At 39.7% G+C, this 27,546-nt stretch overlaps 1 protein-coding gene across 1 annotated transcript; it reads left to right on the forward strand.

The window, feature by feature from the left end:
• Positions 1–25,930, forward strand: Tnfrsf11b (TNF receptor superfamily member 11b). The gene is made up of 5 exons (XM_021661929.2): positions 1–395; positions 17,114–17,480; positions 20,543–20,734; positions 22,245–22,469; positions 24,149–25,930. Exons 1-5 carry the CDS (start codon positions 363–365, stop codon positions 24,535–24,537), a joined length of 1,206 nt encoding a protein of 401 aa, XP_021517604.1. The 5' UTR covers positions 1–362; the 3' UTR covers positions 24,538–25,930.
• The last annotated feature ends 1,616 nt before the right edge of the window (positions 25,931–27,546 follow it).

Below are 27,546 nucleotides of genomic sequence, written 5' to 3' on the forward strand. Positions count from 1 at the left end.
CAGCTGCCGCCTTGTTGCACAGCTCAGCGGTGGCTTTTTCCTTCTTTTCTGCTCTCTCCCCGCCCCCTATCCCCAGGCAGAAATCAGTCATCCCTGCTCCCCCTTCCATTGCCCCACGCCTCCGTGCAGGATCCTCCCACTCTGGCGCCTAAAGCGTTAACCCCTGCCCCTACCACTAGCGCGAGGGTTCCTAAAAAGGAAAGGTACAAGGTTGCCTCAGGAGAGACTTGGTAGATCAAAGGCAAGGCAGGGCATACTTCCTGTTGTCCAGACCTTATATAAAACGTCATGATCGTCTTGGTTGCAGAGACGCACCTCGCACTGGCCCAGTGGCTGCCGCCTGAGGTTTCCCAAGGACCACAATGAACAAGTGGCTGTGCTGCGCACTCCTGGTGGTAAGTCGTGGGCAGGAGGCTGCTGGCCACCTAGGCTGGGGACCTCCCCTCCAGCTGATGGGGACCAAGCCCGGCTTTCTCAGGAGGGAGCTGGGGTTTGGTTGGAACAGGAAGCCTTTTTCTAGCTACACCAGGCTGCTCTGGAGAGTGAGTGACTTTCCATGAAAAGTTCCTGCTCAGTTTATGCAGAGCAGAGAGAGACACAGAAAGAGGAGACTTAAGACATTTAGTTTGTTTTTTGTTTTTAATCCATTTTATTTACCTTATTTATTTGCTTATTTACATTTGTGTAGTACATCATACCTTTGCTTGACCGGACCATTTTATTACTGCAGGTGAAGTGGAATGTGTGTTGGAAAGAGAGGTCAGACTTTTTGAAACTTGTGTAGAACAGTTTGGATGGTTAGTGTAGTATGAGGCTTCATTAAGCTGACTTACATCCGTGTTATGAACGTTGAGAAAACATTCTCTCATTTAACTGTTCAATTTACTATTTTAATAAAGTTTTATTATTCTGGTTTTCAACTTCAGTGTTACTAAAATTATGAGCAGACTAATGATAATTTTGTTCTAGAATATATTTAAACAAGCAGATCAGTTCAACACCGAGTAAAAAAGGCTCAAATCTGTTTTGAAATGGTGTTTGGAAAATAAAGGAATCTCTCTAACATAGTGTATCTCCTTCCCTTCCTTTTCTTCTTTTTAAAAGTTAAAATAAAAAATCTCTTTAGCTAAGGCAGTTGGAAAATTGTTGCTAAGGTTTATTTACAAGTTTTCCTGTGCCAAAAAAAAATGTATTTCCTTGTGAAATACATGAAGTAGCAAGTCAGACAGAGAAGTCTGTCTTCAAGCGACATCTGTGTCTGGGACACGCTACAGCCAGTGTTTGAATTTTCACCTCCAACTCACACAATGTGAATGGAAAACTACGTAACCTTTCCCTTAGGTCCAGGGAAACAGAGACATGCTTAGGCAATAGAAAAGGCACTCAGGAAAAGGTGGACAGGAGATTATACATACATATACTATTTACATGTGTAGACCTTATATGTATGTATGTATGTATCTACATGTACACAGATATGTGTATATTGGTAATTGATATTAGTATATCCACTAATATGGATATATGGAGAAATTTTAAATTTTATTTTATTGTAGGTCTATGTGTGTTTTGCTTGTATGTATGTCTGTGTACCACTTGTGTGCCTGGTGCTGAAGGAGGCCACAAGATGGCATCAAACCCCTTAGAACTGGCGTTACAGGCAGTTGTGAGCTGCCATGTGGGTGCTGAGAATGGAACCCAAGTCATCTGGAGGAGCAGCCAGTGCTCTTAACTGCTGAGCCATCCCTCCACTTCCACTATGAAAAACTTTTTTAAGAAGTGAAACTTTTTAGGGACTTTTTAGGGCTTGATAAAGGCACTGGCAACTTAACATCACGAGTTCGGTCCTCCGATCCCTCTGTGGAAGGAGAGAACTGACTCCTGAAAGGTACCCTTTGAGACTCACACTCTGTGACTCACTTGCACCTACATTCACATACAACAAATAAATGAAAAAGAAAAGAGCACCTGAGGACTTGTACAAGTGGTGCTGCCTGAGTTCGTTTCTCCGTACTCGAGAGCTGGCAGAAGGATCTGCAAATACATTGTCAGCATTCTCCCCAAAAGGTCCCTGTATCCCTCCCTTTCACGGCTTTGTTCATAACCAGACCAATCAATTCCACAAATTGGTATGGCTCGTGCTTAAGCTTTATATAGGAAACGTCAGGCACTTCTTACATTCACTCCTTTCAAAGTTCTGTTCACAGATTGATCACTAGTGGTGGATGCACAAAGTAGATTGCTTGCTCTCACTACTCTACAGTACCCCATCATTTGCGGCTACACGAAGAATTTAATTAATTTAGGTTTTGGATGGTAAGTCACTCCATGATATTTTGATTCCTTCCAACTTCTTGAATCTGCCTTAACATTTCAGGTTTTCACTAAATAATATATGTTTCTCTCAGTAATTGCTCCCAAATAGAAAACAAGGCCATCATTTTAGAGGTGCTCTAGGTAAGGACACATGTTCATAGATAAGTGCATAGATAATAACAAATTTTAGAGGAGAGGTGTATATAGGTAATATTTATTTTAGATAATGCATTACCAGAAGAGAAAGGTTTGGATGTTTCCTGAATATTTAAATGAATAGGGAGGATCTTGCTCTTTCTTCAGTTTCTAAGGTTGCCTTTATTTTATGGATGGTGGGAAATGGACACATTTTACTTGCATGTGAAGAGGCTGAATGCATCGTAGAAAAACAGAGAGGCATGGCTGCAGGAACCAGAATCACTACAGATATTTGGCTCTTTGTATGAGACATCCCACTAGATACTGGGGAGAAAGTGAGAGGCCAGGTAGATATTGTTCCTGCCTTATGGACCTTACAGCCTATCGAAAGAGGCAGATATGGGACAAGTATTCCATGTACTGTAACAGTTACAAAAGAGGAAGCCCCAGATGATTGGGAAATTAAAAACAAAACAACAGCTTTCCTACGTGAGCTCATAAGGGAAGTTGCAGAACAGTGGTTCTCCAATAGACCCAGTACAAATGCCCACACACCACTTGCCTGAGGGACAACAGGACTGTATTTCTTCCCTCTGGAGTTCCTGTCTTCTAAAACCTGGCTTCAGGGATGTGCCAGGTTTAATGTGTACATTAAGAGAACCAGTGAAGCCTCTGCTTCTCATTGGTACCACCTTGATGACAGCAGGTAACTAACGCATGATCTAGAGCCATCTACACTCAAGAAGTACTGCTGATACTCAGAGGAGGAAGGGGTGGCCTCCTACTCTCACTTTGAGGGAGCAATGGGGTATGTTATTGCTACAGATGAAGACAAGGCATCCTATGAGGGATGGAAAAACATGTGGCAAAGTATATTTTAGGTTCTTCCATGAGAGTGGAATATACACTGTTAAAAGAGAGGAGGGCAGTCCTTCGGATAGGTCTGTGGTCAGGGGCATTCTTAGAATGCTCGCTACCACAGTCAAGCAGAGAGCTGTTTTGCAAGGAGGCATCCTTCATCATACCAAGTCATTTCCTTCTCTGTTGCCATGTGTTACTAGATGAACAGAGAACATCAACACGCCTGACTTAGGACTAGGCTTTAGCTGTTGTTAAAGTCTCCCATCATCCATCATGCAGTGTCAGACCCATTCTGAACTTCTCAAAACAGAGCTCTGAATTTGTCTTTCTATGCCAGAAGGGAGTGGAGGGGAACAAAGGCAGAAAGGCAGCTGCTCTTTGTTTGGGAAAACTGCCCAATGTTCCAGTCTTCCTTTGGGATAACGCTCTTGTAGTTTCTGACTTTTGATTGGCATTTATTTTGTTTTCCCTCCCCTTGCCTAGTGGATGACTAGCCTTGTTTGTTTGTTTGTTAGGAGACTATTGATGCTCAAAATATTTCTAAAAGTCAGTGACATATTCTCAACCCCATGCAGCCCTGCTTCGTGTCCATAGCAACCTTCCTGGCCTCTGTCATTAACAATCTTCAGCACAGTTCCTAATTTCAATCTAGTTTTAAATTTTACTTCTTAGGCTAAATACCACAGTTGCCAAATACCATTGGTGGAGGAAGAAGGCAGTCTGTGCCAGATGTTTTATTCAGGAAGTTCTAGAAGCCACGGTCATGGTTCCCAGGGGAACACTGAGCTCACAGTCTGCCATTTTTGCTTTCCTGTCCACTAACTTGCCTTCTGGGTTTTGCTCCCAATGGCTTCCAGCCCACATGCACCCTCTGCATAAAGGCTTTCTGTGAAAACCACTATTTTCCTTAGCATGGCATTAGCATTAACCAAGAGAATTTCCTTCAGCCTTAATTTCGACTTTGGAGCCAAAAGGAACAGGGAGGGGCTTAAAATACACAAAAATAATCTTTTCATTTATCAGGATTAACAAACAGTTAATCAAGGACTACCAGTGTTTGGCTGCCCCTTTATATTGCTCTGATGAAGCAAATATGCCATAATTATTAATGTATTTATATTTTATTCAATAGGTCAGAGTTCTTGATGATATTTGACTTTTTCTTTCATGTACTTGTATAATAAATCCTTTGTAACAATTCAGTGTACATATATTTTGCCTACACATATAACTTTTACAAAATCAATATCCTGGCATAACTATACTATAAAATAGTAATAAAATGAAAGTAATTAATAATAAAACAAGCTTCAGTAGACAAAGTAATGAAGTCATGACATGCTGGCATTTTTATGTGGTGCTTCACCACAGACACGCAGCTAGGATTGAATATGGGAGCAGGTAGACCTCAGTGGTGACCCAAAAGCCTGACCAGGCTTGGCTTCGGTGTTGTGGTTTTCTAAAATGGTGATTACAATCTTGCCAAAAATTTTAATTTCATTTCATTTCTCATCAAATCACGTGCCACTAAACTCCTGAAAAATTCATTTTGGACAACAATGGTGGAAAAGATACCTCCTGTATAAATAAATGGAGTTCCAGCATAGGTCTGGACAATGGTCCTTGTTTTGTTTCTGTGGCCGTGATAAAAATGCCTTGATGAAAAGCAGCACAGGGAAAATGGGTTTATTTAGCTTACAATTCCACATTGCAGTCTATCGTAGCAGAAAGTTCACAGTAGCTGGGGCCTAAGCATCTAGTTACCACATTCGCAGTCAAACGTAGAAACGAATGCATGCATGCTGGCTTGCTCAGCTCTGTTTCCCCACTTTTATACAGTTTCAGGAACCTCTGCCTAAGGAACGGTGATGTGCACATTCAGAATAAGTGTTCCCACCACAATTAGAGCAAGTAAGAAAATCTTTCACAGGTTTGCTCATGTCCCACAGTGTAAGGAGACCTAGGTGGGCCTTCATTCAGACTGTTTTGTCAAATGAATCTAGGTGATGTCAAGTGGGTATTTAAAGCTAACCACCACACTGACATGTATACATGTATATGTATGCTCTTCACTTATTTTATTTTTTATCAGTTGCCACCAGGACATCTGAAGGCTTGTAAGGCATATAGTTATTTTTGGTTGTTCTGAATACCTAATGGCAACTGTCATGGTATCCCCATCAGAACTCCTCCAACCATAGAGTGGTACTCAAAATGTGGGCTCTTTGCAAGCACAGATTTTCATCTTCCTCATTTGTAGCCCTAAGGTCTCCACCATCATGTTACACATCTATGCTGAGTCAAATGAACTATGGTAAAATTTTCTAGAGCACTGGGTATTCTATCAGAAATCTCCATGGCTGCTTCAACAGAATGTACCTACTACCTAAAGTGTGATTGTGATTTAACCAACTACGGTTGGCTTGACTTTCTTTCAAAATATTAATGTAACCTTCTATTTATCTGGCCAACATTTTAAATATCACAGTCTACATTTCTACTATGGAGACTCAAACCCTCCATGAAAGCTCTTCTTGAAAAAGTAACAAAATTAAATGGATTTGTATACCAATCCTTAGAGGTGCAGTATGAGCAGAGATGCTCGGCTTTCTGAGCTACCCATACTGCTGGAGTGTTGATGTTTACTGACTAGAGAACATAGCTTTAATGGTATTAAAGGTGAGCATTGGATTCTCAGTTTCTCCCTGATAAATTTTAAATGTCTTTAAAATGATCCCAACATATCTGATGAGTATTAGACACAAGGAATTTCAGTCCCTAGAAGAAGCCTGGACTTGAAATAAAAATAATATTAACAACCCAGGTCATTACCCTAGAGAACCACAGAGAAGGAATATTGCACATGCCAAGAGAAGAAAAGCTGAAGGCACCTTTCACTCTCATTTATAACACTAAGAATCTTGCAAACAAAATGCAAATAAGAGCAGCAGTAGCAACCATGTTTAGAAAAGAAAACAAAAATCAAAATAAAATTTAGCAACCCACAATAGCAGGAACTAGTGAGTCGGAAATCCTAGTAACATCTGTAAACTATCTATGCAAGAAGAAAGAATGAGCTTCGGCCAACTTGAAATAGATACAAGAACAGTATTTTTATGTGACATATAATTAGTTTTTGGAACTCATCACCACAGAATATTTTGGAATAACTAGCATAGAAAGTCTAAAAAAAGAATACTTTTAGACAGTTGTAAGGGATAAGAATAGAGTTACAACACATTAGGTAAGAAGCTTTGTGGTACCCTCTCTACCTCACACTAATCTGGCCTCTGTAAGTGATGTGAGTTCTACACACTCAGTAGAATAATGTATCACAGATATAAGGTGACACAGTTTCCCAAGGGCTTGGGTAGATACATTTTCCATGTGATTTCTCACAAGTATCTGAGCCTGCTGAGAGTAAGTTGATAGGAAATGCAAAAGGAGAGAGCTTCTCAGTGAGTGTGGTGCTTCTATGTGCCATGGAAGCAGAGGGACCAGAGTTTGTACCCCCACATCTTACACAGTGACAGGTGGGGGTGCTGGCCCGTCCGCAATTTCTGAGTTCACAAGGTGGAGCTTCAGAGCAAGTTGACTAGCAGGATAAGCCAAGACACCTACTTGAGGATTAAATTGAGAGACTGCAATAATGGAATAGATAGAGCCCTACCAAAGAAGACATACAACTTTGACCTCGGGACTCTGCATGCAGGTATACACACACACACACACACACACACACACACACACACACATATCCACATACAAATACTTACACATACACGTGCATACTATACATAAACACACAAAAAAGAAAGAAAACATACATTAGAAAAGAGAGAGAGAGAGAGAAAATGCAGCCAGTTTCTAAAGCTTGTTAGCATGCCCACCTGCTTTCTTAAGCCCTCTTGTGTTGAGGACATGTAAGATCTACTGTCTGAACAAATTTCAAATGCACCTTGCAGCACTGTTGTTTTACTCAACCTGATGGAAACTCAAGGCCCTGGATTAGTACCCAACTCTATTCTGCCCCTGTTAATTAATATTCTATAACTAACAGTGGAAGTGCAACATATTTGAAAGTAAAAAAAAAAACAAAACACAAAAAACTAGCCCTAAATCCTTCACTTCAACTCATCCTGTGCCTTGGCAATACCCTCTGTAAATGGTTAAGTAACCATAAAGAAAACAAAGAAATGGAAATGGATGAGAAGACTACTTTAGAATTAATACAAAGCAGTAGTTCCTCTAAGCGCAGTCATTGTCATTGGTGATTACATTTCCTGTTGACGTTTTTGATATAAAAGTCCTAGTTGCCCTGCAGTGCTTCCTGTTAGGTAGCTGTTTCTCTGTCCATTGTCCCATGCCCTGGTCCATTTTCTGATTCCTGTTTTTCTCTTACCTTTGTTCTTGCTTGTAGTTTTGTTTTGTCCTTATTCTTTGCTTGGTCTCTGCCATACTCTTTTTTTCATATTCTACACTTCACCCTGGTCGTGACTTTGCCCTTGTCCTCTCTTCCTTTCATTCTTGTTCTTTGTGCCATCTTGTGTCTCTATCTTCTACTCGGTCTCATTATTTTCTTGTTTAAATACAGAATCCTTTTTAAAAATTTCTCTCTTGTTCAAAACTTACATGTTTTATCCTTAGAAAGTGTTGCTATCAAGAGCCTATTCCTTACAATATCCCCTTCCCATCAATTTGCATCAACAGTACCAAAACACAGCAGTGTAATTGGAAATCCCAGATGCAGAGTGACAACAGTAAGGCAGACCGGGGTCCTGATTTCTTAGTTCTGCCTCACCGTTGAGGTTTAGCCAAGGACCTTGTTTATGCCTGCTAAATAGAAGAGCTGATGTCTAGAATGTCTGCCATAATTTAAAGTTTTGTCACCTGAGATATTTTTAAAAAAGAATCTATCACATATTATTGCCTATCTCAAGTATCCAAAACCATCAAGTCTTTATCTATGAAACATTACAGTAATATTTTACAATAATCTCTTCTGTTACAATTGTTAAAAGTTTCCATTGGTCATACAAAAGAAACAAAGAAATTTGATGTGTCAAGGAAATCATACAAGGGAGCAGCTTTTGAAATGTTATCTAATTTTAGACAGCATAATATATATTTGAAGGTCATATATTATTCTTTAAACCAAAACCATTCACATTTTCTCATTCTTATCATCAGCTGGCACCCCCCCATTCTCCATGTACTTAAAAGCCAAATGCAAGACATTCCCTCAGGACTTTCTGAAGAGGTGTGATTACGGTCATAAGCAATCTTCTTAGAACCACTGAGTAAAATTTTCTTTGAATCTATATTCACAAAGAAGTGCTTGACAACTGCTCTTTGGAAAAAATGTCAAACTCTGTTCAGGCATCCCAACCATGTTAATAGGCAGGTAGCAAGAGCATTAGAATCTACACTTGAATAGTACACCAGCTCACAGACAGCAGACTTACATCCTCACACTGCTTCTTGTAACTTCTTTTTTTTTAATTTATTTTTTAATATTAGTTACAGTTTATTAACTTTGTATCTTAGTTGTATCCCTCCCCCTCATTCCCTCCCAATTTCACCCTCCCTCCCTCATCTCCTCCCTGCCCCTTTCCAAGTCCACTGATAAGGGAGAACCTCCTCCTCTTTCATCTGACCCCAGCTTGTCAAGTATCTTCAGGCCTGGCTGCGTAACTTCTTTTAGTGCCAAGAAAGAGAGAGAGAGAGAAGAAATAACTGGTCTGTGAAGGTGTGAATGATGTTTACTGTGTAATTCTATAGTCATTAGTGTTTGCCACCCCCCAAGCATTCTCAATTCTTCTCCTTTCCAGAAACTTGGTAGGGAGCTCCAGTCTAGTGAGGAGGAATGGGAGAAATATGAGCACTTCAAGCAGTGGACTGGTGAATTAAAACAATATCTTCACTTCCCAACCAAGCATCTTATTACTAATGCTACACCCTAAATTTTCTAGTTTTTGGTTGTTTGATCTTTCTCCTCAAACTTACACTCATATAAACAATTTCCAAATATTACTTACTAGACAAAAAAAAAAATCTTTGTGTGACTGTTGACAGACCAACTGGGACAGTTGTGAAAACTGTCTCCTTGGTGATGGTTACGGGCATTGAGATTTTGAAGCTGCTTATTTGAACATAGTAATACCCAAGCAGTACTAGGGGACTCAGCAGCCAACTCCCTACTGTGTGTAATGCTTGAGACACAACTGTAACTGAAGAGTATCACAACCCAAAAGCTATGGTTACAAAGATTCACAAATAAGGACATCTTTCCTGAAACCAAAACAGGAGCCACATTGTTAGACATATTTATTAAGTCTCCATACCTTAGAAGAAAAAGTTTTTGTTTCCTACGCCTTGAGCCCTGAGGCCAGGCGCTACCAGCCAATTAGCTTGACAGCTGTTTTCTCTCAACTCTAATCCTTCCCCATAAAAGAGACCTCAAAACCAGTGAGGAGCTGGTCTCTGAAATCCCGACTTCGGAAGAAGACTTTGGCTAGTCTAAATAAAATTTGCTTAATGAAGTAATCATGGAAATGACATCACCCTCTCCCCCATCCCCCCTCAGGTCAAACACTTTCTTTTGATGAAAATTAAAAATTTTAGGCAACAAACATTACATAAAGCCTTAGCTGGGCTGCAAAGTAGAGCAGCCATCAGATGCTTAGCGCAGATGGCATTAAAAATCCCTACTCCATGAGTATCACCAAGCAGGCTATGCTTGTTTTCCTCCCTGACTGCCAGCATTCCCTCTGTAACTGCTCATTCTTATACAAAATAAACCTACTTAAATGCCCACAAATTGTGAAATGTAAAATAGAAAGACTGGTATTATGTCGTCAATAAGGTGATGAGACCAAGAAAAGAAATATTAGGATCTAAAGACCCAAATGTATGAGATTTCTATATATTTTTATGTTAACCTGTAACCACAGCTCTTTTTTTTCCTGAATGTTAACTTTTTATTTTGGTTTGTTATGTTTTGGTTAATCAGTAAAATGTTAACCACCTGTAACACTTTTCCATCAAGCAAATCAGTTTTGTCCATTCTGAGTCTAAGCACAAACAAAACACTACTAATAAATGTTAATGCCTCCAGAAAACTAAAGGAAATTTCTGAAGTGAACAAAAATAACATTGAAAGTTAAATTTTACCTGCAGACTGTTCTTCAGCCTCAGGGGAAGCAAACTCACATCAAGTTTGGCCCGCTAATTCTTCTAATAAATCATAGTTGTTTGTACTTCCTTTTCCTCATTTGCCTGGGAAAGCAGTTGGCACCAAAGCACAGATGCAGAGATGAACAGCTTTAATTCATTTGCTTACTCCCTTACCTGGAGACATTACCCTGAGCCAAATAACTGGCTAGTGTGGAAATTACTAAGCAGGCTGCTCCTCAGGAGGGGACCTGGAAGCAGCAGATAAACCTCTCCAATGAACTGCCCTTTGTCCACAGAAGCTAAGTACATGTGAAACAGTGCTTGCAAAACTCCATGCAAATGATAGATGCATTAGAAAAATTCCTTCCTCTAGGCAATTGTTTCACCTCTGTCAGTCTACAGACAAGAAAAGGCAGGATCTGTGCACGTCCTTGCAAATGTATCCTTGACACTTGGGATAATCATCTGCACTACGTAATCCCCAAATATCAGAGTCTTACAAAGAATGCATACAACCTATCTGCTGGGCTGAGTAAATACCTTGATAGCTGTACAAACTCATAGCAAGCATTCAAAGAATATGGAGACCTACTCTTTCCTGAGTCTTCCAGGAAAAAGCCTGGGCCAGCCTTTGATTCCCTTGGCAAAACAAGAAAATAACAGCATTGAGGAGATACCGAAACCAATTTCATTATACAATGTGTATATCTAGTATTTAGAAGCAGGGTCCAGTGAAATCCAAATTGGCCATGAACTTTTTTAGAGCCAAGTATGATCTTGAACTTCTGATATACCTGCCTTCACCTACCAAATGTTTGGTTTACAAGACACAGCACAACACCCAGGTTTATGAGTTGCTGTGGACACAGGTATCTGTTCATGCTTGGCTGGCACTCTTCCAAGTGAGGTACAATCCCAACATGAAACTAATCTTACTAACAAGTCAGAGAAACATTTTGGAGATGATTAAGAACAGGATGGAGAATTTATTTGGGGCACATTTTAGGTGTACAACTTCCTATTGACCAAGAAATGCAAAACATTTCTAGTAATAGATTGGATTCAAGAAGTCTCACTTCCCGCTTATTATGTAATCAGCATACATAGTTATGTCCTACATTTTTTATATTTGTATGAAGAAATAATCTATTTTTAATACAGGAAACAATTAAATATAAAAATAAATTATGGAGGGAAACTGCCCAAAAATTGTTGTAAGGTTCATTTATTCAATTACATAAGACAGAAAGATAATTCCAAGCCATGGTGTGAAAAATACAAAGTGATTTTGATGAACTGCTCCATGATTCCTGCCACATAACTGAGGGTTTTACAGGACTGGAGATGGAGTTGAGGGTTCTAGCCTGTGTACATGAGTAAATAAAAACTGATATTGAGCATTAAAAAAAGAAAAAGAAGTTCCTATATTGCTATTGATTTGAAACTGATTATTTAGGGAATATAAAAATCAGAATCATTCCCATCTTAGACAGGAAATGAGTGACCCAGGGTCACCAAGGCAGTGGTAGAATGAACTTCGCAGTCTCCATGTGCGACTTCTCCAGTGGTGAATGCAAATGGTAGTTCATGTTGGGTTGCCGGGCTGTATGCTTTTCACAACTTCGTTCATGACTCATTTCGTATGCTTCTCAAAAGACTTTCCATGACATCTGTGCACTCTTACTCTCTCTCTTTCATCTCATCTCACAAATACATGCAAATGCTCTAAGTTAGTGTCTACTTTTCCCTCTTCTGCTTATATACAATATCCTTGGGTAATCATCTCCACTCTGTTCCTAGAAACATTGATGCTGCTCAGAACCTTCAAAGCTGGTCCTCAGTTGCATTTCTGCCCCGAATTGTCACTAGTTATTTTCAGCTCTTTGCTCAGCATCATCACCATGTCTCATTTATAAAAAAGAAAGTTCCCACCTTAAGTCCTCTTCTTTATTCATGTATGCTGACACTTCTGTTTTCAGAAATTAGTGGAGACGTCAAGAGGCTCAAGTTTTCACCTGCTTCTTTCAATACCTACCCTTCCCACTAAAGTCAGCCAACATTCATCTATCTTTCCCTCTCTTATTATCAACTGTTTCTCATAATCTCTGACCAGATTGTCTGTTCAGTCATTTCCTTAGTCTCCATTCTTTTTTTTTTTTTTTTGTCAGTGAATAGGTTATACATTTTATATATCAGGCTGGGCATATAAAATACATCATCTAGCTGTATTTCTGTATTTCCAGAGACTAGTGATTGTTTTAATCAGTATTTGCTGAACAAGCTAATTAATTAAAAAAAATGGGGGTGGGTGGGTGATAAGGACCAAAATGAAAAGAAATAATAAATAAAGAAATGAAACTTAATGTGAAAAATGTTTATTTTAATAAGTTTTATAATTTATATGACATAGAATCTTCACGAAACTCTCAATTGTATGTATCCTGGATGTTTTCTTCAATGACTGAGATGAACTTGAAAATGGCATGGTTTACAAACTGACCAGACGTTTAGCTAACTCCGGACAATCCTCAAATAGTTCCCTGTGGCAAAGATCATGACGGGGGATTACAAAAGGAACTCCCAAACCAAAAGACTATTTCAGGCTCTGCGTGGGATGCTTTTAATGAATCTTCCATAAATGGAAACCCACTGGGTCATTCATGGTTCTGCAGACCAGAGAGCAAGCCCCATAGTATGGGACTGTCTGTATTGCATAATACAAAAATAAACCGGCCAGAGGAAGTGTACTCCTTTGTCCTTTAGGAAGTCATAAAGTCACATAAACCAATAGAAGGCTCTAGACAAATCACTTGTCATTTGAGGAGTGGAAGGCAAACCTGAAAAGTGGGAGTTGCTATAAGAAATCTGAATACCAAGAGATTCCTAAACAGAGTAGAGTGAAAAGTCTCAAGGGTGTGAGGCAAGGATCCTTGTTTCTGAGTTCATTCCTGACTAAATGGTCAAACCCAAGAACTAAGCAACGATGAAGGTAGAAAAGACACTGGAGAACTAATTCAGTCTACCCATCATCTTCATTCAGTTCCATCTCTGTTGATGTTAAATCGATAAGAAAAGACAAATAAGCTTGGAATAGAAATTTTTTTGATTGTGTAACAATATAAAAAGTGGAAATGGGTAATAAAGATTTTAGAAAGAGAATTTTAACTATCCTTTCAAGAAAAGTGGTATGGAAACTTCTAGAAGAAATCTAAGACTGGTGAGGAGTACTAGATTTTATGACTTTTAGATTATTTTCAAACATATGTGATTGGACCAGATAAAGGCTTGACAGAAAATGGAAAGAGGACAAGTGAGAACATAAAAAGAAAAAAGAAAGTTATACTTAATTTTTTTTATAAATCAAACATAAAAGATATAAAGTATGTTTCCTTTTATAAAAAGCACTTTCAGGTTCAGCAGACATGCTTATTATATGTGTACCTCTGGATATTTAAATATTACATTACACAGAAATTTATTTTTAAACCCTCATTAGGTATCTTACCAGTAGGCAAAGGAGCAATAGCTAATGTTAGGGCTACATCTCTATCATTGCTCCAGGAAATGGAAAAGGAAGTGAGAAAAGGGAATGAGAAGAAGGGATGTATTAATCTTGGCCATCCTCTGTCCAGATACCAAGTTCAGAAATTCTGTGTGGGAATTGGGGCTAACCAAAGATTGAGACCTAACTTGTCCAATTTTGACCACACAGAGTTTTAACTTTTACTAAAGAGGGTTTTTTTTCCAAGTAAAGCACAGAGGTCCAATTGAACTAGTTGAAAACAAGTCTGTTGTTCCTCAAAGCTTTCTGGGTTTTTCAAATGTGTAAGATTCCACAGAGTAGTCTTGAGGAAATTTTCTCTACTAATTACTCCCTTAAAAGGGTGGACTCTTAAATCCCCTCTTTGTCTATTCCCCTTTCTCTCTGAATTTCTTTCACCCTAATTTCCCAGTATCTTAAAGAAATAATTACTCCCTGTGGTATTGGGTCATGTCAACTTCCTAAAAAAGTACAAATTGTATCAGTTTTCTTAGAGATAGAGTCTTGAGTCCAAAAGTCTCAGAATTGAAATATTTTATATTTTGACTTTAAAGAACGATTTAAGAATAATTGCATATGCTTTGATAGCTGAGATACCCTAATCTTCAAACTCTAAGCCCCCAATTCTCCAAAATATAAAGTTCTTGAGCACTTACATAGTGTTAGGAAGCTTTGGAATTTGGAGCATTTCAGATTTTGTTTTCCCTGTTAGAAGTGCTAAGCAGTTGTTAGTGTTTATGTGGTTCTGTAGGGTGAAGCACATGAGCAGTTATCATTTTCTTGCTCATCCCATCTTCATCATGTTTGAGTAATGGAGAAGGTGTCATTATTGATGAACAAATGATCCTTCTTGATCCCTGTGGAAATGGGCACAGGACAATGACGAGAAATATGGCTGGATATAGCACTTGAGATGGAAAGCCTCTCTAGACCTATGACCCATACCTCCTGAAAGCCAACAAAACCCTCAAAAGTGGCTTTCCAAGAAACGTAAAGTGAACTGCAAGAGAAAATAAAAAAGTATGTCTCATTGCTTTCATATGGGTTTGCATGTTGTGTTAACAAAAACCTCATGCCATAGCATTGGGGATTGGAGAAATATTTGAACCAGATCCTTAAAACATGCCTCATAGCATATTGAAATCAACAATACACAGTCAGTCATTTCATCTTTGCTTCCTTCAAGATAATAAATAGCCTCAGGGAAACAAAAAAAAAACATGTTTTCTTCAGAACCTCTCAAGTTATGGGGTACTCTGGTGAGCAAGCAAGGTCTGACATTGCACTGCTCCACTCTCAGCTTGTTGCTTGGTATGTCTCATATCGAAGCACCCTGAAAAATTCTCTGCTAAAAGATCCATCATCCTGGGGAGGTATTCTTTTTCCATCAGTTTATCAGCTCATAAGTTCTAAGACACTGGCTATATTCCACTGAGAAGTAAACGGAGTCACTTAGATTAAAATATTGAATGCTTATGAAAGGAACTAGTCTTCTTGCCTTGACCACATCTGTTTTAACAGGGAATGCCGTTTCTCTAGCTTGGAGTGTTTTTCCCAGGTGTGTGTGGTGGTGAGTGGGGGACATTTCCTGAGCTCTACAAACAAGATCTTGGAAAAAATTACTGTTTGGTTTGCTTCTTTCCCCAAACCTATAAACAGTCAGTGTTGATCCCTGCACCAAAAAACAAACAATAAAAACCAAGCAAGGCACCCTTTACACACAAATGACACTGCTTCTTCTGAGAGCGTATTTCCTGTAATTAGTGTGAAGTTGTTCTCTAATGTTCTCTGAAGACTTTGGGGAGGTAGTGTTCACGTGCCTTGGTTCTCCGTAAAGTTCCCTTGCGTGTGGGCTCTTTTCTCCTGGTTCACAAGCTTCTTACCATGATGGATGGTAGCTTCTGAACCCATGCTTGTTCCCTGATCTTCCCCCCACAGTGAATCCAGGGAAAGGCAGTCATTTTGTCTTCTAGATGTGTTTTATCTATGCGAGGCAAGATTGCCAGCCAGCATGCTCTTTGGAGAAAATGTCAATGTTAAAATACTAGTTCTCTTCCTAGGGGGTTATAAGCTTAAAGGGACTGTGCTCTGTGTGACTCAACAGTGTATTCCTTGTTGCTGAATTCTAGCAGACATTTTACATGGATCTATTGCATTAATAAATGAATTAATGAATGAATGATCCATGCTATTAATAGCCACTGATAAGCGTGTACTTTACCACTTCATCAACTCTTTATTTCATTGCTTTTCATTATGAAGCCCTAATTAAGGAAACTAAAAGAGCCATTATCTAGGCTTGAGTCCAGCTACTGTAACCAAATTAGCAAGTATAGTTTCCCCTTCTTCTACTGCATGTTTCCCATCTTCTTAACCTGCTTTTTCATTTGTTTTCTTAAATACTGCTTAGTTTTTAACATTCCATACATAACTTTATTGTATATATTTTCTTCTCTAACTGGACTATAAATTTCAAGGTGCAGAGTTTCTGAACTATTTAATTTAGAACTGTTATTTGGAGTACTTAGGACACAAGCTGGCCCACAGTAACTAGAAAAGCCAGTACAAAAAAGTTCTTACATTAGAATCAACACAGTACTTTTGTTCATTTGTATTGCTAATCCCCAGTCCCCACCAATAAGAACTCAGTGCTTCCAGTCTATGTCTTAGAGATCTGCATTTCTGACAAGGAGTCTAGATGACTTTAGGGTGGCTATTGTGAGAGTGGTCATTTCTTCCACTGACTAATCCAGAGATGATCCTGAGACCTGGGGTGACAAAGTCTCTGAGGTCATCTGGCTATTCAATGCTCTTTCACCCCCAGTGTCATCAGTGCTAGTCTGAGCTTTTCTATTGTGGTCTTCTATGAGTCTGCATGGCCTTGTTCATCTGTTGCTGTCTCTCCTCTTGGTTGTTGGCAAAACCACTGGAAGCAAAGTCATGGCTTTGGAAACTTTCTTGTGTAGGAGCTCCCAGGAATGGCATTAAGATGAGGTTGTGGGTGACTTTTGACTCAGACGTTGCCTTGGCACAGAACTACCACCCTGTTTCTACACTGACTAATCACCACCTCTCTTCTAGTTCCTGGACATCATTGAATGGACCACACAGGAAACCTTCCCTCCAAAGTACCTTCACTATGACCCAGAAACTGGTCGTCAGCTCCTGTGTGACAAATGTTCTCCTGGCACCTACCTGAAACAGCACTGCACGGCCAGAAGGAAGACGTTGTGCGCCCCTTGCCCTGACCACTCTTACACAGACAGCTGGCACACCAGTGACGAGTGTGTGTACTGTAGCCCAGTGTGCAAGGAGCTGCAGTCTGTGAAGCAGGAATGCAACCGCACCCACAACCGAGTTTGTGAATGTGAGGAAGGGCGCTACCTGGAACTGGAATTCTGCTTGAAGCACAGGAGCTGTCCTCCTGGTTTGGGAGTGGTGCAGGCTGGTAGGTATCTGCTGTAATGCACAGCAAAATCAATTAGGACCATGGAAAGCCAGATAGCAGCTAGTTTAAGGAACAGTGTCCAAATAAAAGGTAATAGTAAAGAAAAAAAAAGTAATAGTACCTGTGAGCTTTGTATCTGGATTGTTTCCAAAAGATTTTCTCAAAGAAATACTTTGCCACTACAGTTTAATTTAGTGAGGAGTCTCAAATGCAGCAAATTGGTCTCTAATGAGATGCATGATGGATTACTCCATTTTAAAGGACCATGGTCTGAGTTGCACTGCAAGAAGCTGATATATACCGCCACGTTTTACTTTGGCATAGACAGTTTCAGTCTGCAGTGCTTTTTGACAAACATCAGAAATGTTAATTGATACCAAGAGAGTAATTATGCTGATATTAGTGAGGCTCTGGAGTGCTAACAATGAGCAGTTGTAATTAATTATGTAAAAATGGAAAATGGCTAGGGAAAATATATTTCATTATTAAAAATGAAGCTGCTTCTCCTTTTGGCATGAGAGTAGAATGTTTTGGAGGATAAAGACAGTAGCAAACCCTCAAACCAGCTTATTCTTTATCTTAGACAAAACAGACTGTCCACCCAACAGGAAGTCCTTGTATATATAAAAAAAGGACATTCTCTTCTCCTATTCCCAACATCATGGGCTGGGGCTAGTGAGAAACTTTGAAAGCTGAAACCCAAATTGCTTTTCTAGCATATGCACAAAGCTGCACTGCGGACTAGAGCTGCTGTGGCTTAAGAAAATGAAAAGCAGCCACTTAGTGGGAAGAAAGAGTAATCCATGTAAATTCTGATAAGTCACTGTAAGGCAGAATCCCTCAAGTCTGCTCTCTTTACTTAGGCTAGATCATTCTTTTATATGAGGCTGCCTGGTGTCTCTCTTATGCCCTGTGAGTCTAGCAACAAGCTATCAGCTGCAAGCCTCCTCCCACTGTGGTAGGCCAATGTGCTCCTGGCTGAGAGGTCATGGCCTAATACATGAATTGCTTGGGACAAATTCTAAGTTGAGATAACCAGTATTTTAGGTTTTACAGGAAGCATATACACTTGAAGCCATGTGTGGTAGCAAAGGCCTAGGGAGTCCCATCTCCAAAGCAACACCAAGATAACCACGAGGTTGATGTTAACCAAGGGTACAAGAAACAAGAGGCTTCCAGGCCAAATGGAAGGAAGGATTCTGTGATGTCATTCTACAAAATATTTGATAACTATTTTTGTTGTTATTTTGAAGCCAACACTGCTTTCTTTTTTTCATATCCTCCTGCTGGCTAGTCCTCTTCTTATCAATGGAACATTTTGCATTTCACCTGCCAGGCTAGGCGTTTCTTACAATTACAAATATCAAAAAGGCAAAATCATTACTTACAGGGCTACATCTTTTTTAGCTAAAAAAATTTTGTCGATTTTAAAAGAAGTCCTATCCAGAGAAGTTATTAAATGAAGCCTATAAACAGATTATATCTGTATATCTGTCCTTCCTGGATTCCTCTTGTTAAAGAATGGGAGAAGCCAGTTTACCCAAAGAACTATTTTATAATATTTTATATGAACTTCTTGTTAGGTGACATCAGAAAACTCAAGCCACTAACATATACCTGAAGAATGATAAAACTTCTTCCTGGTAAATCCCGTGGCAGTTGACATATGGATTCTTGGGTCTACACAGTTACATCATTTATTCCCAGAAAGTTGACCAAGATGGATGCCAAAATTTTTCTACTTACAATTCTATAGAATTGAGCATGGAGTAGAGTTTCACTTAAGGAGAGGGCTGTAGAAAAAGTAAACCGGAAACCCAAATGAAACAAATTTTGTTTTGTGACAGTGGTCCTTGAGACAATGTCCCTGCAGTGTTGAAATAGCATTTGTGTGAGACTTCGGGGCTGTGGTTTCCCCTCCTCCTCATCTCAGCTACCTCTTTGTCATATTTACAGGTCAATGAATCACCAATCTTTTTATAAAGGAAGAGACAGGAGATGAGACTAGAGCCAATCTGTTTTACTTGCTTTCCCCCCCTTTTTCTTTCCAGGGTGGGTAAGAGACACAATGAAGTGGGAGGAGGAACTTTTTAATAAATGAGATTTAATAACTTTCTGTAGCTTTCATTTGTCTCTTTTGTGTCTGTTATCTTGCATGAGCCAGAACTGGCCTAAGCAATCTACATTTGAATACTGAAGTCTAAATCTGTTCAGCCAGCTTACACTAGATGGAGATATTTTCATATGCAAATACACTATAATGTGTGCTGTGTTCACGCATAATATAGTTCCAGGTTTGAATATATTTATTTTCAGTCCTATCTCTATTGAAAGTTTCTTAAACTCAGAGTTTTCAAAATGATTGATGTCTTCAAAGGTATTAAATGTCTCAAAAGCATGAAGTAAAATACCCTTATAGTTATCCTTCCTAAAGATTTAACCGCCACGCTGTTTACTCAACAGTGTAAACAAGCGCTCTATCAGCCTGTTTATTATGTAGCTCAACCTTGAGTCGGACTTGTGAGTCAGCAGTCAACTTCACCACCACCTTCAAGAGTTTAGTGTAATGCGGCGTTCTCAAGGTTAACACGTTTCACAATTAGTAGCTAGGAGAGAAAGAGCTTCTGTAAGAAACGACTGAAATTTAACGAAGCAACATTCAATGGGTGCTGATTTCAAAGAGTGATAGTAAAGCAGACACACGACAGTTATCTGGATGATTTTTCCAGGAATAATTGTGCGAAGAATATGGTTGAGAAGCCTTACTGCTCTTCATCAGAGGCAGGACTAATGATACCCACCCTCCTCTCTTTCCGTCCCCCATTTCAGGAGCGTTTTGTAGGTAACAGCACAACAAACTTGCGTGAAACAGCCTGAGGGGCCGACTGTAGAAGTTTTCTTATCTCTGTCTAATGAAGGGAAAAATGGAAATTCTGAAAGTTTCCTGCAATGCACAGTAGCAGTAAAAACTTAGTGAAAACTCTCTCCAGAACTGTGCTAAGCCATTGTCTACAGAGAAAGGGTTGGGGGAAAAGGCACTAACTTTTGGGTATTTTCCACAGGAACCCCGGAGCGAAACACAGTTTGCAAAAGATGTCCAGATGGGTTCTTCTCGAATGAGACATCATCCAAAGCCCCCTGCAGGAAACACACGAACTGCAGTGCTCTTGGCCTTTTTCTAACTCAGAAAGGAAATGCAACACATGACAATGTCTGTTCCAGAAACAGGGAAACAACACAAAAATGTGGAATAGGTAATTTTACCCAGCACCACACTGTCTTCATACTGTTTCGGCGTATCCTCCTCCTCTGACAGGACACAAAGTCACAGTTTACATTTCCTGACTCTTTTATTTATATTCCATTTCTTGTTTATTTTTTAATTTTTTTATTTATTTTTATTCATTTTACATCCTTGTTGTAGTTCCATCCCTCTTTTCCCTCCAAGTCCCACCCTCCCCACTCTCTCCCTTTCCACTCCCCCTCTTCACCCTCCATCTTCCCCTTTTCTGAAGAAAATTAGCTAACTTCAAATTGTAGAATTAACTAACATATTTTTATTACTTCCTAGAATATCTACATTAGCTAAAGTATAACTTGGTAACCAAAAATGACATAAAGCGATGAAAAATTAGAAATGAAAACTTGGCTTTGTTACCAATCTTATCTACAGATGTGTTACAGGGGAGCTCCAAGGTGCTTTGCTTGTGTTAAACTCTTTAGTTTCCTGTCATCACATGTAGATCAAAGCACTCCCTGCTGATGACCCGATCAGTATGTTCTCTTACCCCGTGCCCCTGCTACTACACTAACTCAATACCTGGCTGAGAGACGTCCAACCAGTGCTGTGTGCCTTCATGCATCAGGTCAAACAGACACAGACCAGCATGGCTCTCCTCAAACGTCTTTCTCTACCACACAGAAACATGCAGTATAGGAATGAACGTAGGTACATTTTATAGTTCCAAACAACTTCCAGTGCTTTTTACAGTGTTGTCAGATATCTTAATTTATTTAACCTTTTTCTTTTCTTATCTAAAAAAATAAAATGAGTGAAGAGGGTAATGAAAGAGTTAATTCTAGCCTTAACATTGCTTTTGTTTCAGGCTACATTTTATTTTTTTCCAATTAACTGAACATTTAGTATAGGCCAGTTCCTTCACTTTGATAATCTCAAAAGCAACCCTGACAGTTACTTAGGAAAAATGTAGATGGTTAATGATTTAGCACTCACCTATAAATCCCCTGTTAGGTGTCAATTGATAAGCAAAATGTTTACTACAGGAACATACAATAGTACCCTATCATGATTACACACAGAAACAATACATTGTTTTGATTATTGTTTAAATTCTTTCTAGAAAGTGATTTTGTGCTTTGGTTTTCCTTTGACACTGACTGAGATACCCGGTAGTCATTAAGTAACCTTTTAGCAAAGTATTAATATTTGCATTAGGTTGCAGAGTTTTTGTCAGTTATCAGTGTGCATCCATATTAAAGTCTCACTAAACATGAATACTTATGCTTTCCCCCAAAATTGACAAAGGAAAACAAAAGAATGTTAGGTAACACACAAATCCAGTTGGTCTCTGTTACTGTGAGAATCCTACAGAAAACTGTTTATTCAGATTCCCGTCTTAGCACACTGCCTCACAGAAAACTCAGCTTCCGCTTCCGTACTCATTTCATGATTGGTTTTGTTTGTGTTAGAAGGACTGCAGGTAGAGTGTTCAGTGAATCCTGTTATTTTCCACTTTCCTATAGATGTCACCCTGTGTGAAGAGGCATTCTTCAGGTTTGCTGTTCCTACAAAGATTACACCCAGTTGGCTTGGTGTTCTCATGGACAATTTGCCTGGGACAAAAGTAAATGCAGAGAGTGTGGAGAGGATAAAACAGCGACACAGCTCTCAAGAGCAAACTTTCCAGCTACTGAAGCTATGGAAGCATCAAAACAGAGACCAGGACATGGTGAAGAAGATCATCCAAGGTACCACCTTCTTAAGTAAAAGAATCAAAGACACCTATTTGTCATAAAAGCCAAATGGGACTATGTGGTGGGGTGGGTGTTTTCCTTCTACAATCATCACGGTACTGACAATTTCCCGCTAAGTGATCGTGGAGGCACAATTCCTTTCACAGCTCAGGAAGTTTCTGTTCTTGCCCCTGTACTGACTAAACAAAGAGGCATGCGTTAAACAAAGAGGGCAAGGCTGGGAAGGAATAGGACTTTGCCCACATATTCCTTGGCACTTTTCTCCAGTCATATCTGCCTAGAAGAAGGTCCTTGGTCCCTTGGCTCTTGCTCCACATTTCACGCTCTGCTGTATTTGATAATTCTCTTCAAAGGGGCACCAAGTGTCTTCCAGTTAACTTCTCATTAATCCTAACTAGATAGCCTGTATCCAAATTACCATTTTAGTAACATCTGTGGTGAGGATTAGTAAAACCCTGTAAGTGTTTGAGCTTCTTCAAGGAGAAGGCTGTGCTTGCCTGTGCTAGAGCTTCCTGAGAATCTCTTTTAGAAATAGTGTGGACAGAGAAAATGAGGAGGTATAGAGGGAACGAAAGAAGACATCCAAAGAAGAGAAAATGAACTTTAGTCTGTATGGAATTTATGCAGACCATAAAATAAACTTTCCATTTTATGATATACAGTGGAAAGAGTTCTGACTTCGGTTACCACTTGGGAAGTGATGCCACAGAGATGAAGGAGGGTTTTCCGAATGCAGACAGTGAGGAGCAGAAAATACCCTGCTGTGCCTACTGTCTGACAGTGTTCCTTACACCACCCATAAAGCTTCAGACATGGGACGCCAGAACAATAGATTTTAGAAAATTTACACCTTTTAACAGACCAGCGGTTTTCCTTATGCAAAGACTAAACTTTTCTGTGTTTCTGGAAAAACAAAATTATTCTTTGAACCTATAATTAGCCCTGAAGCAAAAAGAAAAAGAAATAGAAAGCCAGGAGCTGTCAGTATGTGAAGGGGCCCAATTCCCTGCTTTATAAATGAGAACATTGCAGCCCAGAAAGATGAACGAAGTTGCCTTAAGGCTCACAGATAGTAAATGACTCATGTCGTTAATAGAGACATTAGTTACTCCTTCTTATGTTTATGCCCGAGCTCATTGCTGAAATGCCCCCCAGGCTATGTGTTTGCTGTTCTTGGACTCCCATTACTGGCTTCTCATAGCTGTTGCACTCTGGTGCTTCCGCAGTGCTCTGTATATCTGTTAAAGACTAGTTAAAGTGACTCTTGTCAAATAGGACCAAGGTTAGATGCCAACTCAAGATATTTCCATTATAATATAAAGAACTGGAATACTTTATCTCTGTTTTTGCCCTCCACCCCCTCTGAAATACTGTGATTTTAAAGTTGCAATTTTTGCTGGGAAAACTGAAGGTGACAAGTCTGTAATTTTCTATTGTTTGCTGTCAAATTCTGAAGCTTCTCACGTAACTGTTGTTGGGTGATTCAAATAGCTTGTATGTTATCCTATTATAACATTTAATAATATGACCTTAGTAATCAGAAATAACTGGAGGTCGCATAAGTCACCTAAGGAAAAGCTTGTTTTTAAAATGAAGTTATGAATTGTGTGAGGGTGTCTGTCTGAGGCATCAGATGAATAAGTATGACGTGGGCATCCATTTGGTTCATGCAGACATTGATCTCTGTGAAAGAAGTGTGCAACGGCATATCGGTCACGCAAACCTCACGACAGAGCAGCTTCGCATCTTGATGGAGAGCTTGCCTGGGAAGAAGATTGGCCCAGAAGACATTGAGAGAACGAGGAAAGCGTGCAAACCGAGCGAGCAGCTCCTGAAGCTACTCAGCTTATGGAGGATCAAAAATGGAGACCAAGACACCTTGAAGGGCCTGATGTATGCACTCAAGCACTTGAAAACATACCACTTTCCCAAGAATGTCACTCACAGTCTGAGGAAGACCATCAGGTTCTTGCACAGCTTCCCCATGTACAGATTGTATCAGAAGCTGTTTTTAGAAATGATAGGGAACCAGGTCCAATCAGTGAAAATAAGCTGCTTATAACTAGAAATGATAAAGAAGCTGTTTCTTCAAGAAGGGCCAGACTGACAGAGAAGACTGCTTCTCAAGCACTGGAAAAACCTCAGTGATTGCTTTCTCATCAGCTGGTGGGAACGAAGATTCCCGACCCCATATTAAGAACACTGGGGATCCTGAGTACCAAAAATGAGGCAGGCTATTTTAAAATTTGCAAAGCAAGGTGTCAGCCCAGAATGTCAGGATGCTGAGTGAGAGCAGAGGGGATATTTTTATAACCCCAAACATAGGTCCCTTCCTTCTTTTCCTTGTGGCTGAGTATTCAGAAGGCTTCTATGATCTTCCATGTCATCCAGATCTTATTTTTCCTTCTGCAGCTGTTAGTCTATTACATTCTGCTTATTATAATGCTTATCAGGCGCATCAGCCTGATCGCATTTGTAGGTCTGCTAGGCAAGTTTGACTGTTAGCTATTTTTCCATCAGATGGAAAAATTTTTCCATCCATTTGGGTTGGGGGCTTGGCTAGACAAACAGGTGAGGGATGTAGTTGTTTGTTTAGCAGAGCACCAATAAGAAGAGCACAGTGTTTCTTGTTCATCTGTAATTGGACCTAAACTGACTCAAAGTGCTCTTATTTTGAAACTAATTATCAAATTGTATGTATTACATCAATAGTGACTGGCTTTGTTTCAGGGCACAAACAAACAAACAACCAAACAAACCCTGTGATATGGAGAAATAATTGATACCTCCCCCAACATTCAACAAATCCCCAATAGTTTATCCAGCTGTCATATCTGGCCCAGTATCTACTCACTATGTGTCCTCTTGTTACTCCTTGCAGTAATTCAACTGGAAATAGCAATAATAGCAATGCAGTGTAAGCTCCTTAGAGTCTCTCTGAATATGGGAAACTCTAACTTAAATAGCTTTGAGATTTCAGTTGCGTTCGAAGCTTTTACCAAAAAGCTGACACTCTTGTAAAAGTTGCTAATGTCTCTATAGGAATATTATAGTATTGCTGTTTATATTCATCCGGATATAAGATTTGTACATATTATTATCCTCGAGAGAAATGGTGTAGGAATTAATTTTAGAGGGAGAAAATATTTCTGTTTACTATTATGACAAACAAAAGAGATAAAATATATTTTTAATAGAAACTTTGTAGAGTTTTCTAATAGGCACTGCCAGTTTTCCAGTGTGGAATGTTTTTATAATATAATTTTATCTGTACAAGATGTAAAATCATTTTATAGAAAAATGCATTATATAGTCAGTTGTTTAATGTCAGAAAGTGTCTGAACTATAAATTATCTTAATATTAGATGCTCTGAAAAATTGAATGTACCTTATTTAAAAGATTTTATGATCGTATTATATAAATAACACCATTAAAGTTTTCAAATTATTTTTCACTTCTTTTCCTCTTGTTTTTATTTAAACAGGAGTGCTAATGGGCTTGCAGGCTCACAATTTCCCTGTTCATCTTTGAGCCTCACAAACATCTAGGAGTTGTTTAAAATGCAAATTCCTGGACTACTGTGTTAAAAGCCCCAGGGATGAACAAATGTGTTTCAGGAAAAGCTCCAATGTGAATTTTTTTTCTTCAGAAAAAGCTGGAGAATCTCTCTCTCACACACTCTCATTTTTTAATTCACTTTACATCCTTGTTTTAGCCCCATTACTCCTCCCTTCCAGCCCCTTTTCCTCTCTCTTCCCTCCCCTTTTCCTCAGAAAAGAGGAGCTCCCTTTCCCATTCACCGGAGCTGATCAAGTTGCAACAGGGCTGAGCTTGTGTTCTTCCCTGTGGTCTGGCAAGGCAGTCCTGTCAGGGGGAAGTGATCAAAAAGTTGGCAAGTGAGCCTATGTCCTATTCAGTCCCTACTTCCCTTACTCATTGATTGTTGTGCTTAGAGCCTGTGCTGTTGGTGTTCTGTTCAGCCTGCATGGCTGCAGATGCTGAGACTTATGGCCAACCTTTGGGCACAGTGCAGGGAATCTTATGAAAGAAGTGGGAGAAAGCAAGACCTGGAGAGGACAGGAGCTCCACAAGCAACAGAACCAAAAAATCTGAGTACAGGAGTCTTTTCTGAGACTGATACTCCAACCAAGGACTAATGATGGAGATAACCTAGAACCCCTCACAGATGTAGCCCATGGCAGTTCATTGTCCAAGTGGGTTCCATAGTAATGGGAACAGGGACTGTCTCTGACAGGAACTGATTGGCCTGCTCTTTGATCACTATCCCCTGAGTAGGGAGCAGCCTTACCAGGCCACAGAGGAAGACAATGCAGCCACTCCTGATAGGACCTGATAGGCTAGAGTCAGAGGGAAGGGGAGGAGGAGCTCTCCTATCAGTGGACTTGGGGAGAGGCAAGTGTGGAGAAGGGGGAGGAAGGGTAGGATTGGGAGGGAAGCAAGGAGGGGGCTATGAGAGGATACAAAGTGAATAAAGTGTAATTAATAAAAATTAAAATAAAAATGTTAAAAAAAGAAATGCACAGTGAGGAGAAAGAAGAAAAGATAGTGTGAAGACAGCAATGGAGGAGGCGTGGCCCTGAGTCAAGGAAGCCAGCTTCTCCCAGACAGCTTGTCCCAGAGCCCTGGGTGGACTAGTGGGCTCACATCTGTCCTCCATATCGGTGAAGGAATGCTTCTGCTTCTCTCAACCATCCCAACTGTGGCATTCCTTAGAGCAGCTGGAGGAAATGTACAGAGACGGCATCTGGGCTTCGGAAAGAACAGAATAAAATCATCTAGCTTCCTTTCAGTGGAGGTTCCTACTCTTCCTCCATTCTTACACATGTATCCCTCAGTTTGGTGCCAAATTCCCAATAGAAACTTCCACTTGCCTTACCCTAGGACTGTCTGACATAAAGACAAACCCAATGAGGGCCTGCACTTACTTATTATTATTATTTTGTTTTAAGAAGTGAATTTTTCAATGCAGTTTATTCAGGAACATTGAACAATCCTCGGACCCCGGGGAAAGCCAGCCCACATTTTTATGGTTCGTGGTTGAATTATATT

The sequence above is a fragment of the Meriones unguiculatus genome, chromosome 8 (assembly GCF_030254825.1).
Source record: "Meriones unguiculatus strain TT.TT164.6M chromosome 8, Bangor_MerUng_6.1, whole genome shotgun sequence".
Lineage (NCBI taxonomy): Eukaryota > Metazoa > Chordata > Mammalia > Rodentia > Muridae > Meriones > Meriones unguiculatus.

Bases quoted from the DNA above. Each gene is read 5' to 3' on its own strand.
- Tnfrsf11b (XM_021661929.2), top strand. From the start codon at position 363: ATGAACAAGTGGCTGTGCTGCGCACTCCTGGTG. The intron at 396-17,113 runs GTAAGTCGTGGG...CCTCTCTTCTAG, and splicing joins TGTGCTGCGCACTCCTGGTG to TTCCTGGACATCATTGAATG. The intron at 17,481-20,542 runs GTAGGTATCTGC...TATTTTCCACAG, and splicing joins TTTGGGAGTGGTGCAGGCTG to GAACCCCGGAGCGAAACACA.